The sequence below is a fragment of the Apteryx rowi genome, unplaced genomic scaffold (assembly GCF_003343035.1).
Source record: "Apteryx rowi isolate R43461 unplaced genomic scaffold, aptRow1 scaffold_341, whole genome shotgun sequence".
NCBI lineage: Eukaryota > Metazoa > Chordata > Aves > Apterygiformes > Apterygidae > Apteryx > Apteryx rowi.
This window is the reverse complement of record NW_020449875.1, coordinates 557,005-570,484: the sequence shown is the minus strand read 5'-3', so window position 1 is coordinate 570,484 and position 13,480 is coordinate 557,005. Positions and strand designations below refer to the sequence as shown.

Below are 13,480 nucleotides of genomic sequence, written 5' to 3'. Positions count from 1 at the left end.
ACTGTTGTACTTCATTTTAGCATTTTAACTCTTACATTAATATTTTTTTCAGTGAAATGCACTATGAAAAGGTAACAATATTCTAATTCCTCAGACTAACTTATTCAATCAGCATAGCTGGTTCCAACTTGCCATGGCTTTTAAACCACAAGTTACCAACACACAATACTAATGTTTTGTGAAAAATATATGATACACTCCATTTCCCCGTTCTCATATGAAATCATAATCCCAAATCACCATATCATAATACTCTGCACAGGAACCATTTGTGATATCATCATCAGGGATTGCGGCATTAGATAAAAAAAGCAACAGACTAATCTTAACAAGGATTTTATTTTCCTGCAAATATTCCTTATTATAAAATACACTTCAGAAATGCAGAAAATATATGATGGTCTTTCTCCCTTTTTTTTCCCTGCAAACTTGTCCAGAAGGTATTAGATATTCCTCCATTTCTCAGTATTTATAATGATGATCCTGTGAGGAGCCCAAGTGTCAGCATACAAATGTACTGTTTTTTTTTTTTCTTTACTGTCATCTCCAAAAAAAAAGAATACTCATCTTTTGTACTGTCTTTATTAAAAATTACAAAATTTCCTCTTATATCAGTGTACATAAATACGGTTCTCAGAATATGCATCACTGAACACTATATAAATAAACAGGTAAGATAAATGTCTTCCATTTTTTATTTTCTGCACTTTCTCATTTAGAATTTTTTCATTTTTATATCACATGAAAAAATCCTGATAAAAATACTCATGTTAAAACTACTTAAACTGTACTGCAAAACAAACTGCTCTTGGTAGTTTGCAAAAGCTCATAAGAAATTAGATACACAGTCTGCTATTTCTACCCCTTTTTATATCCACCATCAACACAGAGCATGTCTAGGTACTGTGCTGGGAAAGCGTTACCCTGCCATTTTTAGAAAGCATCTAAATGCTGAATCAGGTAAATAATTCTGACATTTCCTGAATTCTGAAGTTTTTTTTTTTTTTTTAATGTGAATTTACTCCTAGTAAATCTTACTTCCTAGAAGGAAAACAGAAAATATAAAGCAGTACATCAGTGATTTCTCCAACAGCACTAGAGCTTAAGAGGTAGAAAGTAATCATCTCGAACAAAGGTGATGGCCTATTAGTACCACCAGATAAGTCAAGGAAGATGGGGGCCCAGCTCAGCTTTCTCCTCCCCCTTGTCAAGAGATGGGAAACTTCTGTTGCATGTGCTCAGTTTACAGTATTCAAAGAGGAAAAAGACAAACTGGCACCATTGCAAAAATTTCAGACTAGGAAAGCCTTCAGGAGAGCCAGGCTCAGTTCTTTCCCTACCATAAACCACTCCGGAGGCCCCACCAGCACTTAAGCATCATCCTGGCTACGGTGTATGTTACTCCTGCTCTTTTGATAGTGGCATAGCTGCCATTCATATTTAGTTGACCTGCTGTCAAGTTAACCTGAAGAATGTAAATAAAGAAGGCAGAGGGAAAGTCAATTTAACCATCTAAAATGCAGACAAAGTAGAATGTAACATAATGGGACAAACAGAAGGCACTTCTCTAACTATAAGGCTTTGACCCTGCCAAATGGCAGTAGTCTGCTACAACCAAAAGTAGTTCTGGAATAACAAAAAAGTATCTGAACTTGTCATAATGGAAAAAGTAAGGAAGGAACTGCTAACAGTTTTTATACAAGGTTAAATGTGAGACAACATACCCCTGTACACAAACATGAATAATTAAAGAAAAGAAAAAAACTAGAACAAAACACTTCATCCTTTTAATTTTGCATAATGATACAAATTCTCCCTAAAATAAGTGTTTATAAGACTTTTGGAACAAAGGGAAATTATTTGTGATAAAACAGAGTATCTTAAATGTATAAATAAATTGTTTTAAGTTGTTTCAGAGTTTAAAGGGTTTTTTTAAGAGTCAATGAGAATACTTTCCCTCCCACCTACTTACAAAAAAAACTTTACAGCAAGAACCACATTTACCAAAACTGTACTATGACAAAATTCTATTGTGCTAAGTTTAGCCATAATCTGCAAACAATAATACATTTAATTATACAACTTAACAATCCTGACACCTTTCACTGTCCTATTCAGATAACAACCATGATTTAAAAATCTATGTGAAGTAGGGTTATTCACCTTAGTGAGACAAAAGGTAAACACACACACTAGCAGTCTAAGTAACATGGAAACATCAGTACATAAAAGCTTAATTACTCTCTATTTTTTATTAAAAAAATATGGAAAAGTAGGGAGGAATTTTAATGAGTGATATGCAGTTGTCATCACTGTCGTCAGCTGTATACTGGCTGTAAATTCAAGACTTCTACTATCTTTATTATTATCTTTATTATGTCTGATAAAACACTGAAAGTACTAAGTACTGTATTAGGTAGCTTCTTCATCATTTCAGCAGGAAGGCCACTGATTCCTTTTGTTCATGAGCAACTTGGAGTATTACAATCAGGCCAAACAGTAAACTACTCTTTGATTACAGGTGAAGATTTTTATTTATTCTTAACACAATTATGTAAGGTAAAGCCTAAAACTGATTGTTCTTTATGTAGTAGTAAACCACTCCTTTGTAGAATGGTAAAAGAAAAATAGATTTGCTTATCTTTTTTTATGTTTCAGTATGAGAGCTTTGCCTACTCCAGTGCTGAAATAAATGACTAAATACATGAAGACTGATACCAATGGAGAAAGTTTATAAATAAGTAAAAAGCGACGTAATCAGGTCTTGAATATACATAAAAAGGAGCAGGAGATTGAGAAAGACAAACTTGAGAAAGGTTAGAAGAAAACTGCCTGCTAAAATTTGGTGATAACGGTATCCCTGATTAATAAGGACACTGGCATGTAGGTTTTAGTTTATCCACACAAAAATACAACTACTACCATGTACAAAAGAAGTTCCTAATTATAATACAAACTTCTAAAATACTTCAACATAATAAGACAGAAAATACTAAAACTTCCTAGTTCCAAGCTGAAAAAAATGCTCCTATGTGAGAAAAGCTGGTTGGATCCATCCTTTTAAGATATAAGCTCACAGACAAAACCACCTGGAATGCTGAGCTAGCTAGCCCGCAATGCAATTCGTATGTGGCTGAAGTAGTCTTTCATTGCCCTCATCTACTTTGCAGCAAAGAGCACTTTCCAAAGAGTATTTCTTGTAATTAAATTAAATATTTTTACATATAAAACATTACTGTACAACTGCAAAATATAATCCTCCAACATGCCACTTTTGAGTACTTCTACAAATATGTGTAAGAAATAACATTTTGTTAAATTGAACACAGGACTGAGATCTTCAGGATGAGAACTATAGTACAGAAAAATAGCCATCCTTTCAAACAAACATCTTGTGCACGGTGTTCTTACAACAAAATCCAACCAAAGAGGAAGGTTGATTTTGCATACTGCATTGCATTACTAAGTAAGAATTTGAGATATTTTCTAAGATTAAGATTTTACCATAAAAGTGAGAAACGTTTCTGGTAGCAGTTCTCAAACTCTGTGTTAGATAACTGTATCAGTTCAGACTCAGAACCTCCAAACTGTTGCAGACAACCACCTTGTTTTCCTCAGGTCCTCTGAGGGTCAAAGTATATGCACCTGAAAATGGAATACAGCGAGACTGCACACAGACTGCATTTCCACCCCCATTACTAAGACAAGGAGGGTGCTACAGAGACTATCTCAAGAGGCAGTTGACAGCTGAGAGCCAGTTTTAAAATTCTGAAGCACTAATATAATACATAAAGAAGTGGTGGAAGACCAACCACCTGCTCAAAAAGATGTATGACATATGCTTTTTACCAATAACACGTATCCATTTTTGGAGACAAAGGTTAAGAGGGAAAAATGAGTCCTACAGATGATCTCATTTTACATTTAGATTAACATCTATTCTTCTGTTTATTTTTATAAATATATATATATATTTATATATTGGAGCCTATATAGTCTTTGGCTCCTCACAATTATCATCCACTGCAACACACAGGGCTGATAGCAATGAACATATTCCTGGATAATAACAGCAGAGAGAAAGGCCGTATGAAGATTGAGATACAAACAGAAAAAAGGTAAAGCAACAATGTCAGGCACATCCAGCAGGTAAGCACTGTTGCTCACTGATGTGATCTTGCAGAAGCATACTTCCTTGGGATTTCCTTCCTCTAAGGGCAAATGCCCTTGCCTTGTGTATCAGTACCTGGATTATTGCCAGGCACCACAGTTGTGATCTCGGAACTGATTAGCACTAAAAATTTAAGTGAGGTCCGTAACAGCAATATGTTATACTTAAAGACTAAAAACAATGAATGGAAGCTACATAGTGGGGCATTCTTTGACAGACTTTTTAAGTCATTCAAATTGTATAAAAACAACTTTGGTTATAAGGAAGTAAATACAAAACATCACATAAATAATGCCTCAAATGGCCTGCTAGACGACTCCTGGACTTCATCCTCCTCTTCTCAACCATTTCGGTTCCCACTGTAGGAGATACCAAAGGATCTCAAGGATTTGAGACTTGGCAGAATCTAATTTAACAGTATTTGTTTTGAAATACCTCTCTATTCACTCTCTGACAAAAGGTCCAAATCTGTATTAAGGATTCTCTTGTTCCTCTATTGACGGTAAGCCACAAACAATTCCTAAAAATGGCAGCATTTTATACTCACTTTCTTATATTCTGTATTTCATTTTCAACGTTAACTGTCAATTTTACATTGCTCATAATCAACCATATGTCTCTTGCGTCGTTATTATTAACTCCATGCTATTTGTACTCTTTTTCACCAAATATCCTTGTGGTACTTTCATAATTTTGCTTGATTAAGCGTCTTGATTACACAAGAATTTCTCATGGTCAAGGGAAATGTTTTCGGGCATTATTCAGTCTTTCCTTTCATAAATTGTTTTTTTACTTCCCATATTGCATTTATCTATCATTGCCTCCTGCATCATCAATACATTGCTATTCTCTCAAGAACACCTTATGCATATAAAATTTATGTACATGCAAACACTGTACATATCTTCCTATACAGGCAACCTGTTACTATGAAAGCTCTCCTTTTCTATGACCACTCCTGGCAAAATATCCCTACTCAGTTTTCTTGAAAGAACCACAAAAATAATAAACTCTTTCATCATCATGTACCTTCATTTTAAAACTTCCTAAAATCCTCTGATTTTTCTCTCTCTTCCTCATTCAGCATCCACATACATACTACTGTGAGACCTTCTGAAGTTTTTACCAATTTGATCATTTTCATTAAATTGCTGCTCCATTTTAAGCACTTGCCAAAAAAAACTATTTATCTCCATTTGTAAATAACTTCCAGGAACACAAGACAACTGTTTAGCCCTGAAAATCATCTAAGTGACAAGATCTACTGTAGTAAAACCTAGTTAAAAGGAGGGCATGGAGGAACAAAAAAAAAGAAAAAAAAATCCCAAGAATGATTACTTGCCTAAATGTGTGGAGCCTTTTCTACAGATTGCCTGTGTTGTTCTTCTTGCTTAGACTATCATATGACTTCCCTGAGTATCCGTGACATCCTCCACAAATTTAGAAGGGTAAAAACCCCAAAAACTCTTTTCAGAAAATCAACTGTAAGCCTAAATGAATAACTTACCCAAGTTGATTTTAAAAACAAAACCAAACAGGACTAGACAATTCAGGACTAGAATCTGCTAGCATGTCTCTCAGCACCTAATGTAGTCAGTGGAACCCTGATGCAGGTCTCCATGAAAGCAGATCTTTACAATTAAAAACAAGCAAACAAAAAACCTACCAAAACCCTAAAAGCAGAGTTTATACCACTATCGGGGGGCAATGCCAGCAGACACTCAAGGGAGAGCAGTACTGTCTGCTTGAAAAGGACACAGCAAGCTGCTACATAAGATAACAGCAATAATTTCTGATGTACATAGGCAAGAAAGAGAATGATGACCTCTGCTCTTTTCCACCCTCCTGTATGCCCTGAGGTAGCGCAAGAGGTAGAGAAAGGAGAGATGTACCCCTTTTAAATAACACATTGCTTTTATTCTCTGGAGACATCAGTGTGGCTGACAGCTCAGAAAAGAGTGACAATAAGCACAATCGCCAAACTAACACAAATTTACATTATATTTGGCCAAAAAAACCCATCAGTTTAACAGCAGAAATAATTCTAATCATGGCAGAAACAAAAAAATATGTAGCTGCATGATAATATCTGTAAAATATTGTATAAATTGCAGAGTTGCATGAAAAATACAGTTTGCCCACATCTTTGACTACCTCACCTACCCTCTGTCCACTAACCATCTTGATCAGAACAACTTACAGCCCATACTTCGGAGCAGTTTTAAACAGCAGCCATTTTTTGCATTCTGCTTAAAGCAGGCTGAGTTTAAAAGTTCTATTCCCAAATTATACAAGCCTAAGACCCAGGACAAGCAATTGTTTCATAGCATATATGATCATAAACTGTGAAAAAGGAGTACTTTGTACTTACTTTCACATGTAAGATAAAGACTTGGTCTCTAAATCTTCACGTTTATAGATATAAAAACTTCTCTCTCAAGTTATCTGAAGTTTTGAAAGTTCACTCAGTTAAATTTTTTACTCTCATCGTGTAATTGATTCTTAACAAATACACAGTATTAGAGTTGGGATAAAAATAGTCCAAATGCAAGCTACCCCAAACTTAAGCTAACAAAACTTATGTCACATCATCCAGTCTTTCATGTGCTATGCATATATAACAAAATCTATTTATTTTCTATATATAGTAGACATAAAATATTTATAAATATTACTTTTCTACTAGTTTTCTCAAAGTGACAACAGCATTAAAAAAAAAAAAAAAAAAAAACTTACTGTTCCACAAACATATCCGTCTTAGCTTTCTTAAGTACAGCAACACCATAAAGAAATATTTTTCAGGATGAGACTTTTCTCCCCATAAGCTCTTTAAGGAAGAGATAAAATCTTATACTTGATAATATGCAATTTTATGCCTTTATGATATGTTAATATAATGATAAAAATAATAGTAATTGTAATGATGACATTTTAAAAATCAGAATAAAAATGGTAATTCAATGCTAATGAAAAAATATAAACTAACAGAACTGAAATTAATAATCTGTTCATGCAGCAAAGATTCAGAAGAACCACTATAAGTTTTACACTGATAAGTCAGAACCTCACTGTAAAAAAACTAAGCTGTAGAAGGCAGGTAGTCCAAGAGTCAAGTCCAGAGATCTCTCAGCTCTTTACAGATTATGACAACCTTCATTCTGTAGTAACCTATCATCTGGGCCACAAGTCAAATAACATCCTGTGGCCAATTCAAATGAGGGAGTTGGCCATTAAAGATGGTAACTTATCAGCATTTGATTACAAAATCCCTCTTTTACCTTCTGCAATACCCACCCCATCCACCCTTCTTAACAAAGTGTTTCCTCCATCAATATCCCCACATTCCTTCCTTCTCACCCAGTGCAACAATACACCCAGACCTCTCTACATTCGCACCCATTCCCTCTGCAATTCAGTTCACCTATGCTCAGATGGTCTCCTCTCCCTTCTCATTAAAATATCTCCAAACACCTTGTCTTCCCTCTTCTTTAGCCTGTGGGTGGCTGAGAAGCAGGCTGTGTTATCTGGCCCAACAGGAAGCAGGGTTAGCACGCAACTCCAGCTGGAAGCTGCCTAATCAGAGTGTGAGTGTCTTCTGACTGGCCAGCAACTCACCCGTACACGTGCTCCTTGGTGCCTCCGAGCTGTACGCTCGCATTGACTGGCTGCCTAGTAAGGAGGGCTGCCTTTTCACAACAGGCGGTTGCCAAGTTAAGAGATACATGAAGTCTCTGAGCCCCTAAACTATACCAAACACATACTGTGACTAAACTCAGAGCCAAAAAAGTCCCGAGAACCGCTTCTACTTCACAGCCTTCTACAGCAGAGCTCTGCACAACTTACTTTTCAAAAGTTTCATGCAGTTAAGCCAACCAGATTAACAACCCTGCATGTTTATATTGCTGCTGTATATTATACGGTATGTGAACAATCATATTTACGCTGTGCCTACTTCACTATAACTTTCCATCATTATTTCCAGAATATAAAAAAAGATTCTAATCATATTTATTTTAATATTGCAAGTGCTGTAAGACAGCAATACTACAGATCACACTATACTGATGAAATTATAAAAAAAAACAAGTTCTTTGATACATTTTGGAAAACGATCATAAGAAATAATGTTAAAGAGTACCTTTGCACCAATAATTATATGAAATATATGGACTTTTTAAGCTAAGTTTGGATTGTCAACTGCCATGAACCAATCAGTATAAAATACATATATATCCATACTGAATATGTAACAGAGGGTTTAAGTGGATTTTGAAAGCTAAAAGTACATTTTTTATTTCTTCCAATCAACTGGTTCTTTACCAAATTCCAACAGCTTTTTGTTTTTCTGACTTAGCTAGATCACCAAGCAGGCTAAAAAAATAATAATAATAAAAAATAAAAACTTGAATCCATGTAATCGTATATATAACCAAAGCCTGTTGTTTTATAAAGTATTAAAAACAACAACAACAACACTTTGTGTCTGCAGCTTTTACTTACATGCAAAGACCAGCCAAGGACAACTAAAGAAATGAATACTCAGTTTACACCAATTTTGGTATCTTAAGTTTTGATTATATCTTTATTGATCTCACTTTTTAATTTTTTCTTCCTGATAAAGCAGATGCGTTCTGTATTAATACACATGATCCAGATCCTAGACATTTGGCTTTTGCGAACAGACTACAAGACAGACAGAATGCCACCAATTTCAGGCCAACTCTGAACAGGGATAAGGCTCTCCCTAGGCAGAACCAAGATAATTCCACATGGGCAAACTCAGGACCTATACAAGCATCAGGTCTCCATAAAACTAACTGTGTATTTTTGCTTTCTGTTGAGCACATAAGTTTGTGGACAATTAACATCTCAAACTGCATCACACACAAATATCCATACATAGATGTATCAGTACATTTAGGTAGGTCAGGTGTTTGTTTATGGTTATATGCAGAATGGTAAGATTAATTTTTAAGTCAGCTTTGTCTTTGACCTTACTTAAGGCATACTTTCTTCAATGGCTGGACTTTCTTTACAATACAATTAAATTGTTTATTAGGGGAATGAAAGCTGCTATAGAAGAGTAAGATTTGCACTCTGATAATGGAAAAATAATAGATCTAAATAGAAAAAAAATCTTGTATTCATCTAAGAAACCACATTTCTAGAAATGTAACTATATTTCGGTAATAACATACTGACTAGAAAACATATTAATGAAACATTACTGAATGTGAAGAAGTTGTCACTTAGTATTGTATTTTGATTTTCTGATCTTGCACACTTTTATTGTGATTCTATATGCACTGATTAATGTAATGTCTGTCTAATAAATTACTTCATGGTATACAGAGAAGCACATGGTGTTAAACAGGCTAACAAGTTTAGCTAAGTTTGAAGAAAATAAAGTATTTTGAAGCATTTGAAGAAACATGCTTAGTAAAAATATTCCAAGCTGTATGATATTTAGGGCCCTGTATATTCTTCAAACCCAATTAAACACAATAATTTGCTACAGGATTCAGCCTTTGCATAGAATTGTGCTCAGAAACAAAATTCACTGGAAAAAAAAAATAGTTATATACAGTTATATTCATTAGAGCTGCAAAAACGACCTTGGAAAAACAAACAAAATGCACACCAGTGCTGCAATGCCTGACTGGATCTGTGGAGTACCCAAAAGCACATTTTTCAGATTTGTGAAATACCCAGCAGATATTGGTCTGGATCCTGTGAATTCTACAGTTCCACAGCTGCAGAATTTTTTCAGATACCATGGAATCCATTACCATTTTGCTGTAAAATTCAGTATTTTACTGTTGCTAGGCACCTGACATTTAGTGCTTTGTCCTCTTGCCCTTTTACCTGCATATACTTTTTTTTCCTTCAATTTTTTTTTACAGTTAGAAATTTATTTGATTACAGTAAATATTTCATGTGCCGTCTATGCATACAGACATCAAGGGGTCAAGGAAGAGTAGGTGAATTCCAGCTTGTAGTCAAATACTGAGAAGGTGATGATTAGCAGAGAACAAGAGACAAAAAGACATGTGAGCTAGGCAACCTGGGTAAACAGTATAGCAACAAGGACTCCCCCTTAGCCCACATGCAAAGGAAAGGATTTTCTAATTGGCCCAAGTGGGTAACACCACAGAAGCCAAGGTAGTGGGGAAAGGATGCCCAGAAAGCACATCCAAAAATTCCTCAGAAATAACCAATATTAAGAGTAATCAATTACCACATTAAACTATTAGCCAAAACCATGTGTGTTTATATGAAAATGAAGAGCATCTCACAACGATACAACAGATTAATATTACCACGGAACTTATTCCCATTTACCACAGAAAGTACAAGGCTCTATTATAAAGTATATACTCTAGAGACAAAGATAAAGTTGCACATTCAGACTTAAATTAGGTCAATCCTGACTTTTTCAGGTATTTACTGTGCAACTGTAGCAGTATATGAACACAGACTGTTTATTTTAAATGTAACTTTTCCTAGGTTTTCATAGATGGTATCGGGGAGAGAAAAGCATTCAAGAAACAGCTCTGCAATCTCCAGTGTTCCAAAGCTCTCCTATCTTCCCCCAAATTACAAAGAACAGATGTGAAGTCTGTAACACAGACCTGTTTACCTGGCCACTGCCTGGATTCTACAACATTTAATTGAGGTCACTGGAACCCAGACACTCTTGAGCAAAATGAACTGTACAAGGGAAGTACTACTCTTAAGTTTATTTCCCAGGGTTTTGTTTGTTTAACATTAATATAGTTAAAAAAACACACAGTGCACAAACACATATATTCTATATCATAATCATTGCTAACATACTCAGAACTTACTAAATTTACCCCCCTCCCCCCTAATTAAATTATTATCATTTAGCTTAAGTCCCTGGGAGCTATCTTGGAAGAACAGTTACCCCAACACATCATGTCCCAATAACACACATTATTATAACACTATTACAAAACACTTCTCAAAAGAGCTTTAAAAGAGCTACTCACTCAGAGTTAGTCATATGACTTAGCGACTTAAGAGTTGAGAATCTCTATACATGGATTATCATGGAAGCACAGCAACCTTTGGACTGGAAGGCAGAGGCCAACTAGCAGACGTCACAGTATGTAACAATGGAGAAATACATACAGCCCTAAGTATGACCTACCTAAACTTCAAGCAAACAAACATACAAAAACTCTAGCAAACACTGTGATAGAAAAGTGTCTCTGAATCAGAATGATTGTGTTACTAAATAGAATTTGTGTGTATTTGAAGAAGCTGGGACTGACAACTAAGGCTGTAAATTATTCTAAAAAACTGAATAGTTGCTCCTCCCACAGCAATAAAAAAGGGGAATAATACGAATACAGTTCACTGTTGCAGAGAAACATGCTCCAGTGCATCATTCAACACAACTCCATTCTGTTATAATTATAATGGTACACAATCCCTCTTGAAGCATAGTTGGCTTGTTCCAATTTATCTGGAGCTAAAATAAATTCATGCACATTCAGTTTAAAGATATGAAAACAAAAAGTAGAAAACTCAGTTTCACCACTGAAAATCTCATTCGTGTCTGCTTAGACTTGAACTCGCTGCTCCAAGGAGACTGTATTTTAGATCTGAAACCTAGCTCACTAATCTAGTACCTCAGGCAAAGCCTAAGCTCACTATTCTGGGTACCATCTTGCTGTTTTATTATCCTTCCTTAAGATAAGCTTCTTTCTTCCAACCGTTCCAATATTTCTCTGCTTAGGTATCCCAAGTTTATCTATTCCCTAAGGAATAAAGATTGTTCTTCCTCTCATCTATGTTATATTCTCTGCTTCTCAACACTGCAGAGGGCAAACAGATTATGAATAGTTTTATTTTCCTCATATATTCCTAATTTATATTCATTTTCAAATATTTAAGATATGACATAGAAGCACGAAGAGACACTATCCTTGCATTAAAAAGCTTAGTCTCACACTTCTCTGTGAGATAGGTAAACAAACATCAGTATACCCACTTTATAAATATGAATAAAAATATGGCAAATGATTTAACTAAGGCCACAAAATAAATATGTATCGGACTGATAACCAGAAACAAGATTTTCATGGGATCTCTGGCCTATACCCAATTTCCTCTGTGAACTACACATCTTCTAACAATGTGGACTGGTACTACAATTACTCCAAATAGTCCCATTTAAGCTGAAAGACACCACTTTGACACTCTAAACAAGCATTTCAAAAAGAAAACAAAGCAAAACAAGATATAAACAATCCAATCTCATAATCTGTCACATATTTTGTTTTCACAGTTTTACAATTCATGGATCACAACACTATCTTTTTTTTTTCCCCCCAGTGTTTCCTCAGCTATTGATTAAAGAGGAATTAAAAAAGATGGCAAATAGCAATACCCCCTTTTATGGATGGTTTAACTAAGACTCAGGAAGAGGAAGAAATCTGCCTGACAGAACTGGATTCTAGCATTATAAAAGAAGGCTTTACTGTATTTGGATTTCACTCCCATTTGACATACACTCTCATAGTAATGGGCTGAATCTCTATGCATCTCTAGTACCTCACCTGTAAAACAGAACAAATTATAGCCCAGGCTTATTCCACTTTACTCGGGAAGAAGCAATACCTTCGCACTCCATACATATTCTTGATCTTACTGTAATGTGCTGAACATTTTTTCAAACTTAAGAGGTTACCACAGCTATTAATATTTAAAAAGTATAAATTAATTTTGATATTGTTTCAGTTCAAGATTAGAAAATGGTCTTAATATAAACTTTCCACCAATTATTAGAAGATTCAGTAGGTCTTAAAGTCATCAAAAGTTATTATAGTGCTTCCAGAAACCTATTCTTTTAAGGTTATTAGTTCTGACATCTGTCTAGATGCCACTTACAACATGAATTTTCAAGTTAAACAACTACAATTCTGTATAACATTCCCTGCCTCCTTCTCCACCCCCCAAATAAACCCATATATATTTCAGCTTAGCAGCAGTGATCTAAATCATGATATCTCTTTCTAACAAAAGGCCTGCAGGAAAGTAAACAGGAAGAGAAAGTGTTAACATACACCTCACTAATTTTTCACTACATTTTTCATCATTAAGAGAGGAGTTTACCCTCAGAAGTAAAAGCTCAGAAACTTGATAGAGGCCAAACTCATCTGCATGGTATCACCACATAACTCTAAGAAAGAGCAATTTTATGGTAGCTATGTTCCCTTTTACCTGCTGTTTTCTTTAGAAAAGGCCTAATGCAAATTTCATAGTATAAAAGTTGTATTA

General features: G+C 35.1%; 1 protein-coding gene across 3 annotated transcripts in view; it reads right to left on the bottom strand.

The window, feature by feature from the left end:
• ARID2 (AT-rich interaction domain 2) overlaps positions 1-13,480 on the bottom strand; it is a 109,045-nt gene that overhangs the window by 87,512 nt on the left and 8,053 nt on the right. The window contains exons 1-2 of one of the 3 annotated variants that reach the window (XM_026072419.1): positions 7,593-7,733; positions 6,908-6,998 (exon numbers count right to left, since the gene is read on the bottom strand). The exons of 1 other annotated variant lie outside the window; for it this stretch is intronic. In XM_026072419.1, the coding sequence (XP_025928204.1) occupies positions 6,908-6,921 (14 nt within the window). In that variant the 5' untranslated portion in view covers positions 6,922-6,998; positions 7,593-7,733. Of the gene's footprint in view, positions 1-6,907; positions 7,011-7,592; positions 7,734-13,480 lie in introns of those variants that run through there. One more of the 3 variants, XM_026072420.1, reaches the window with a different exon arrangement.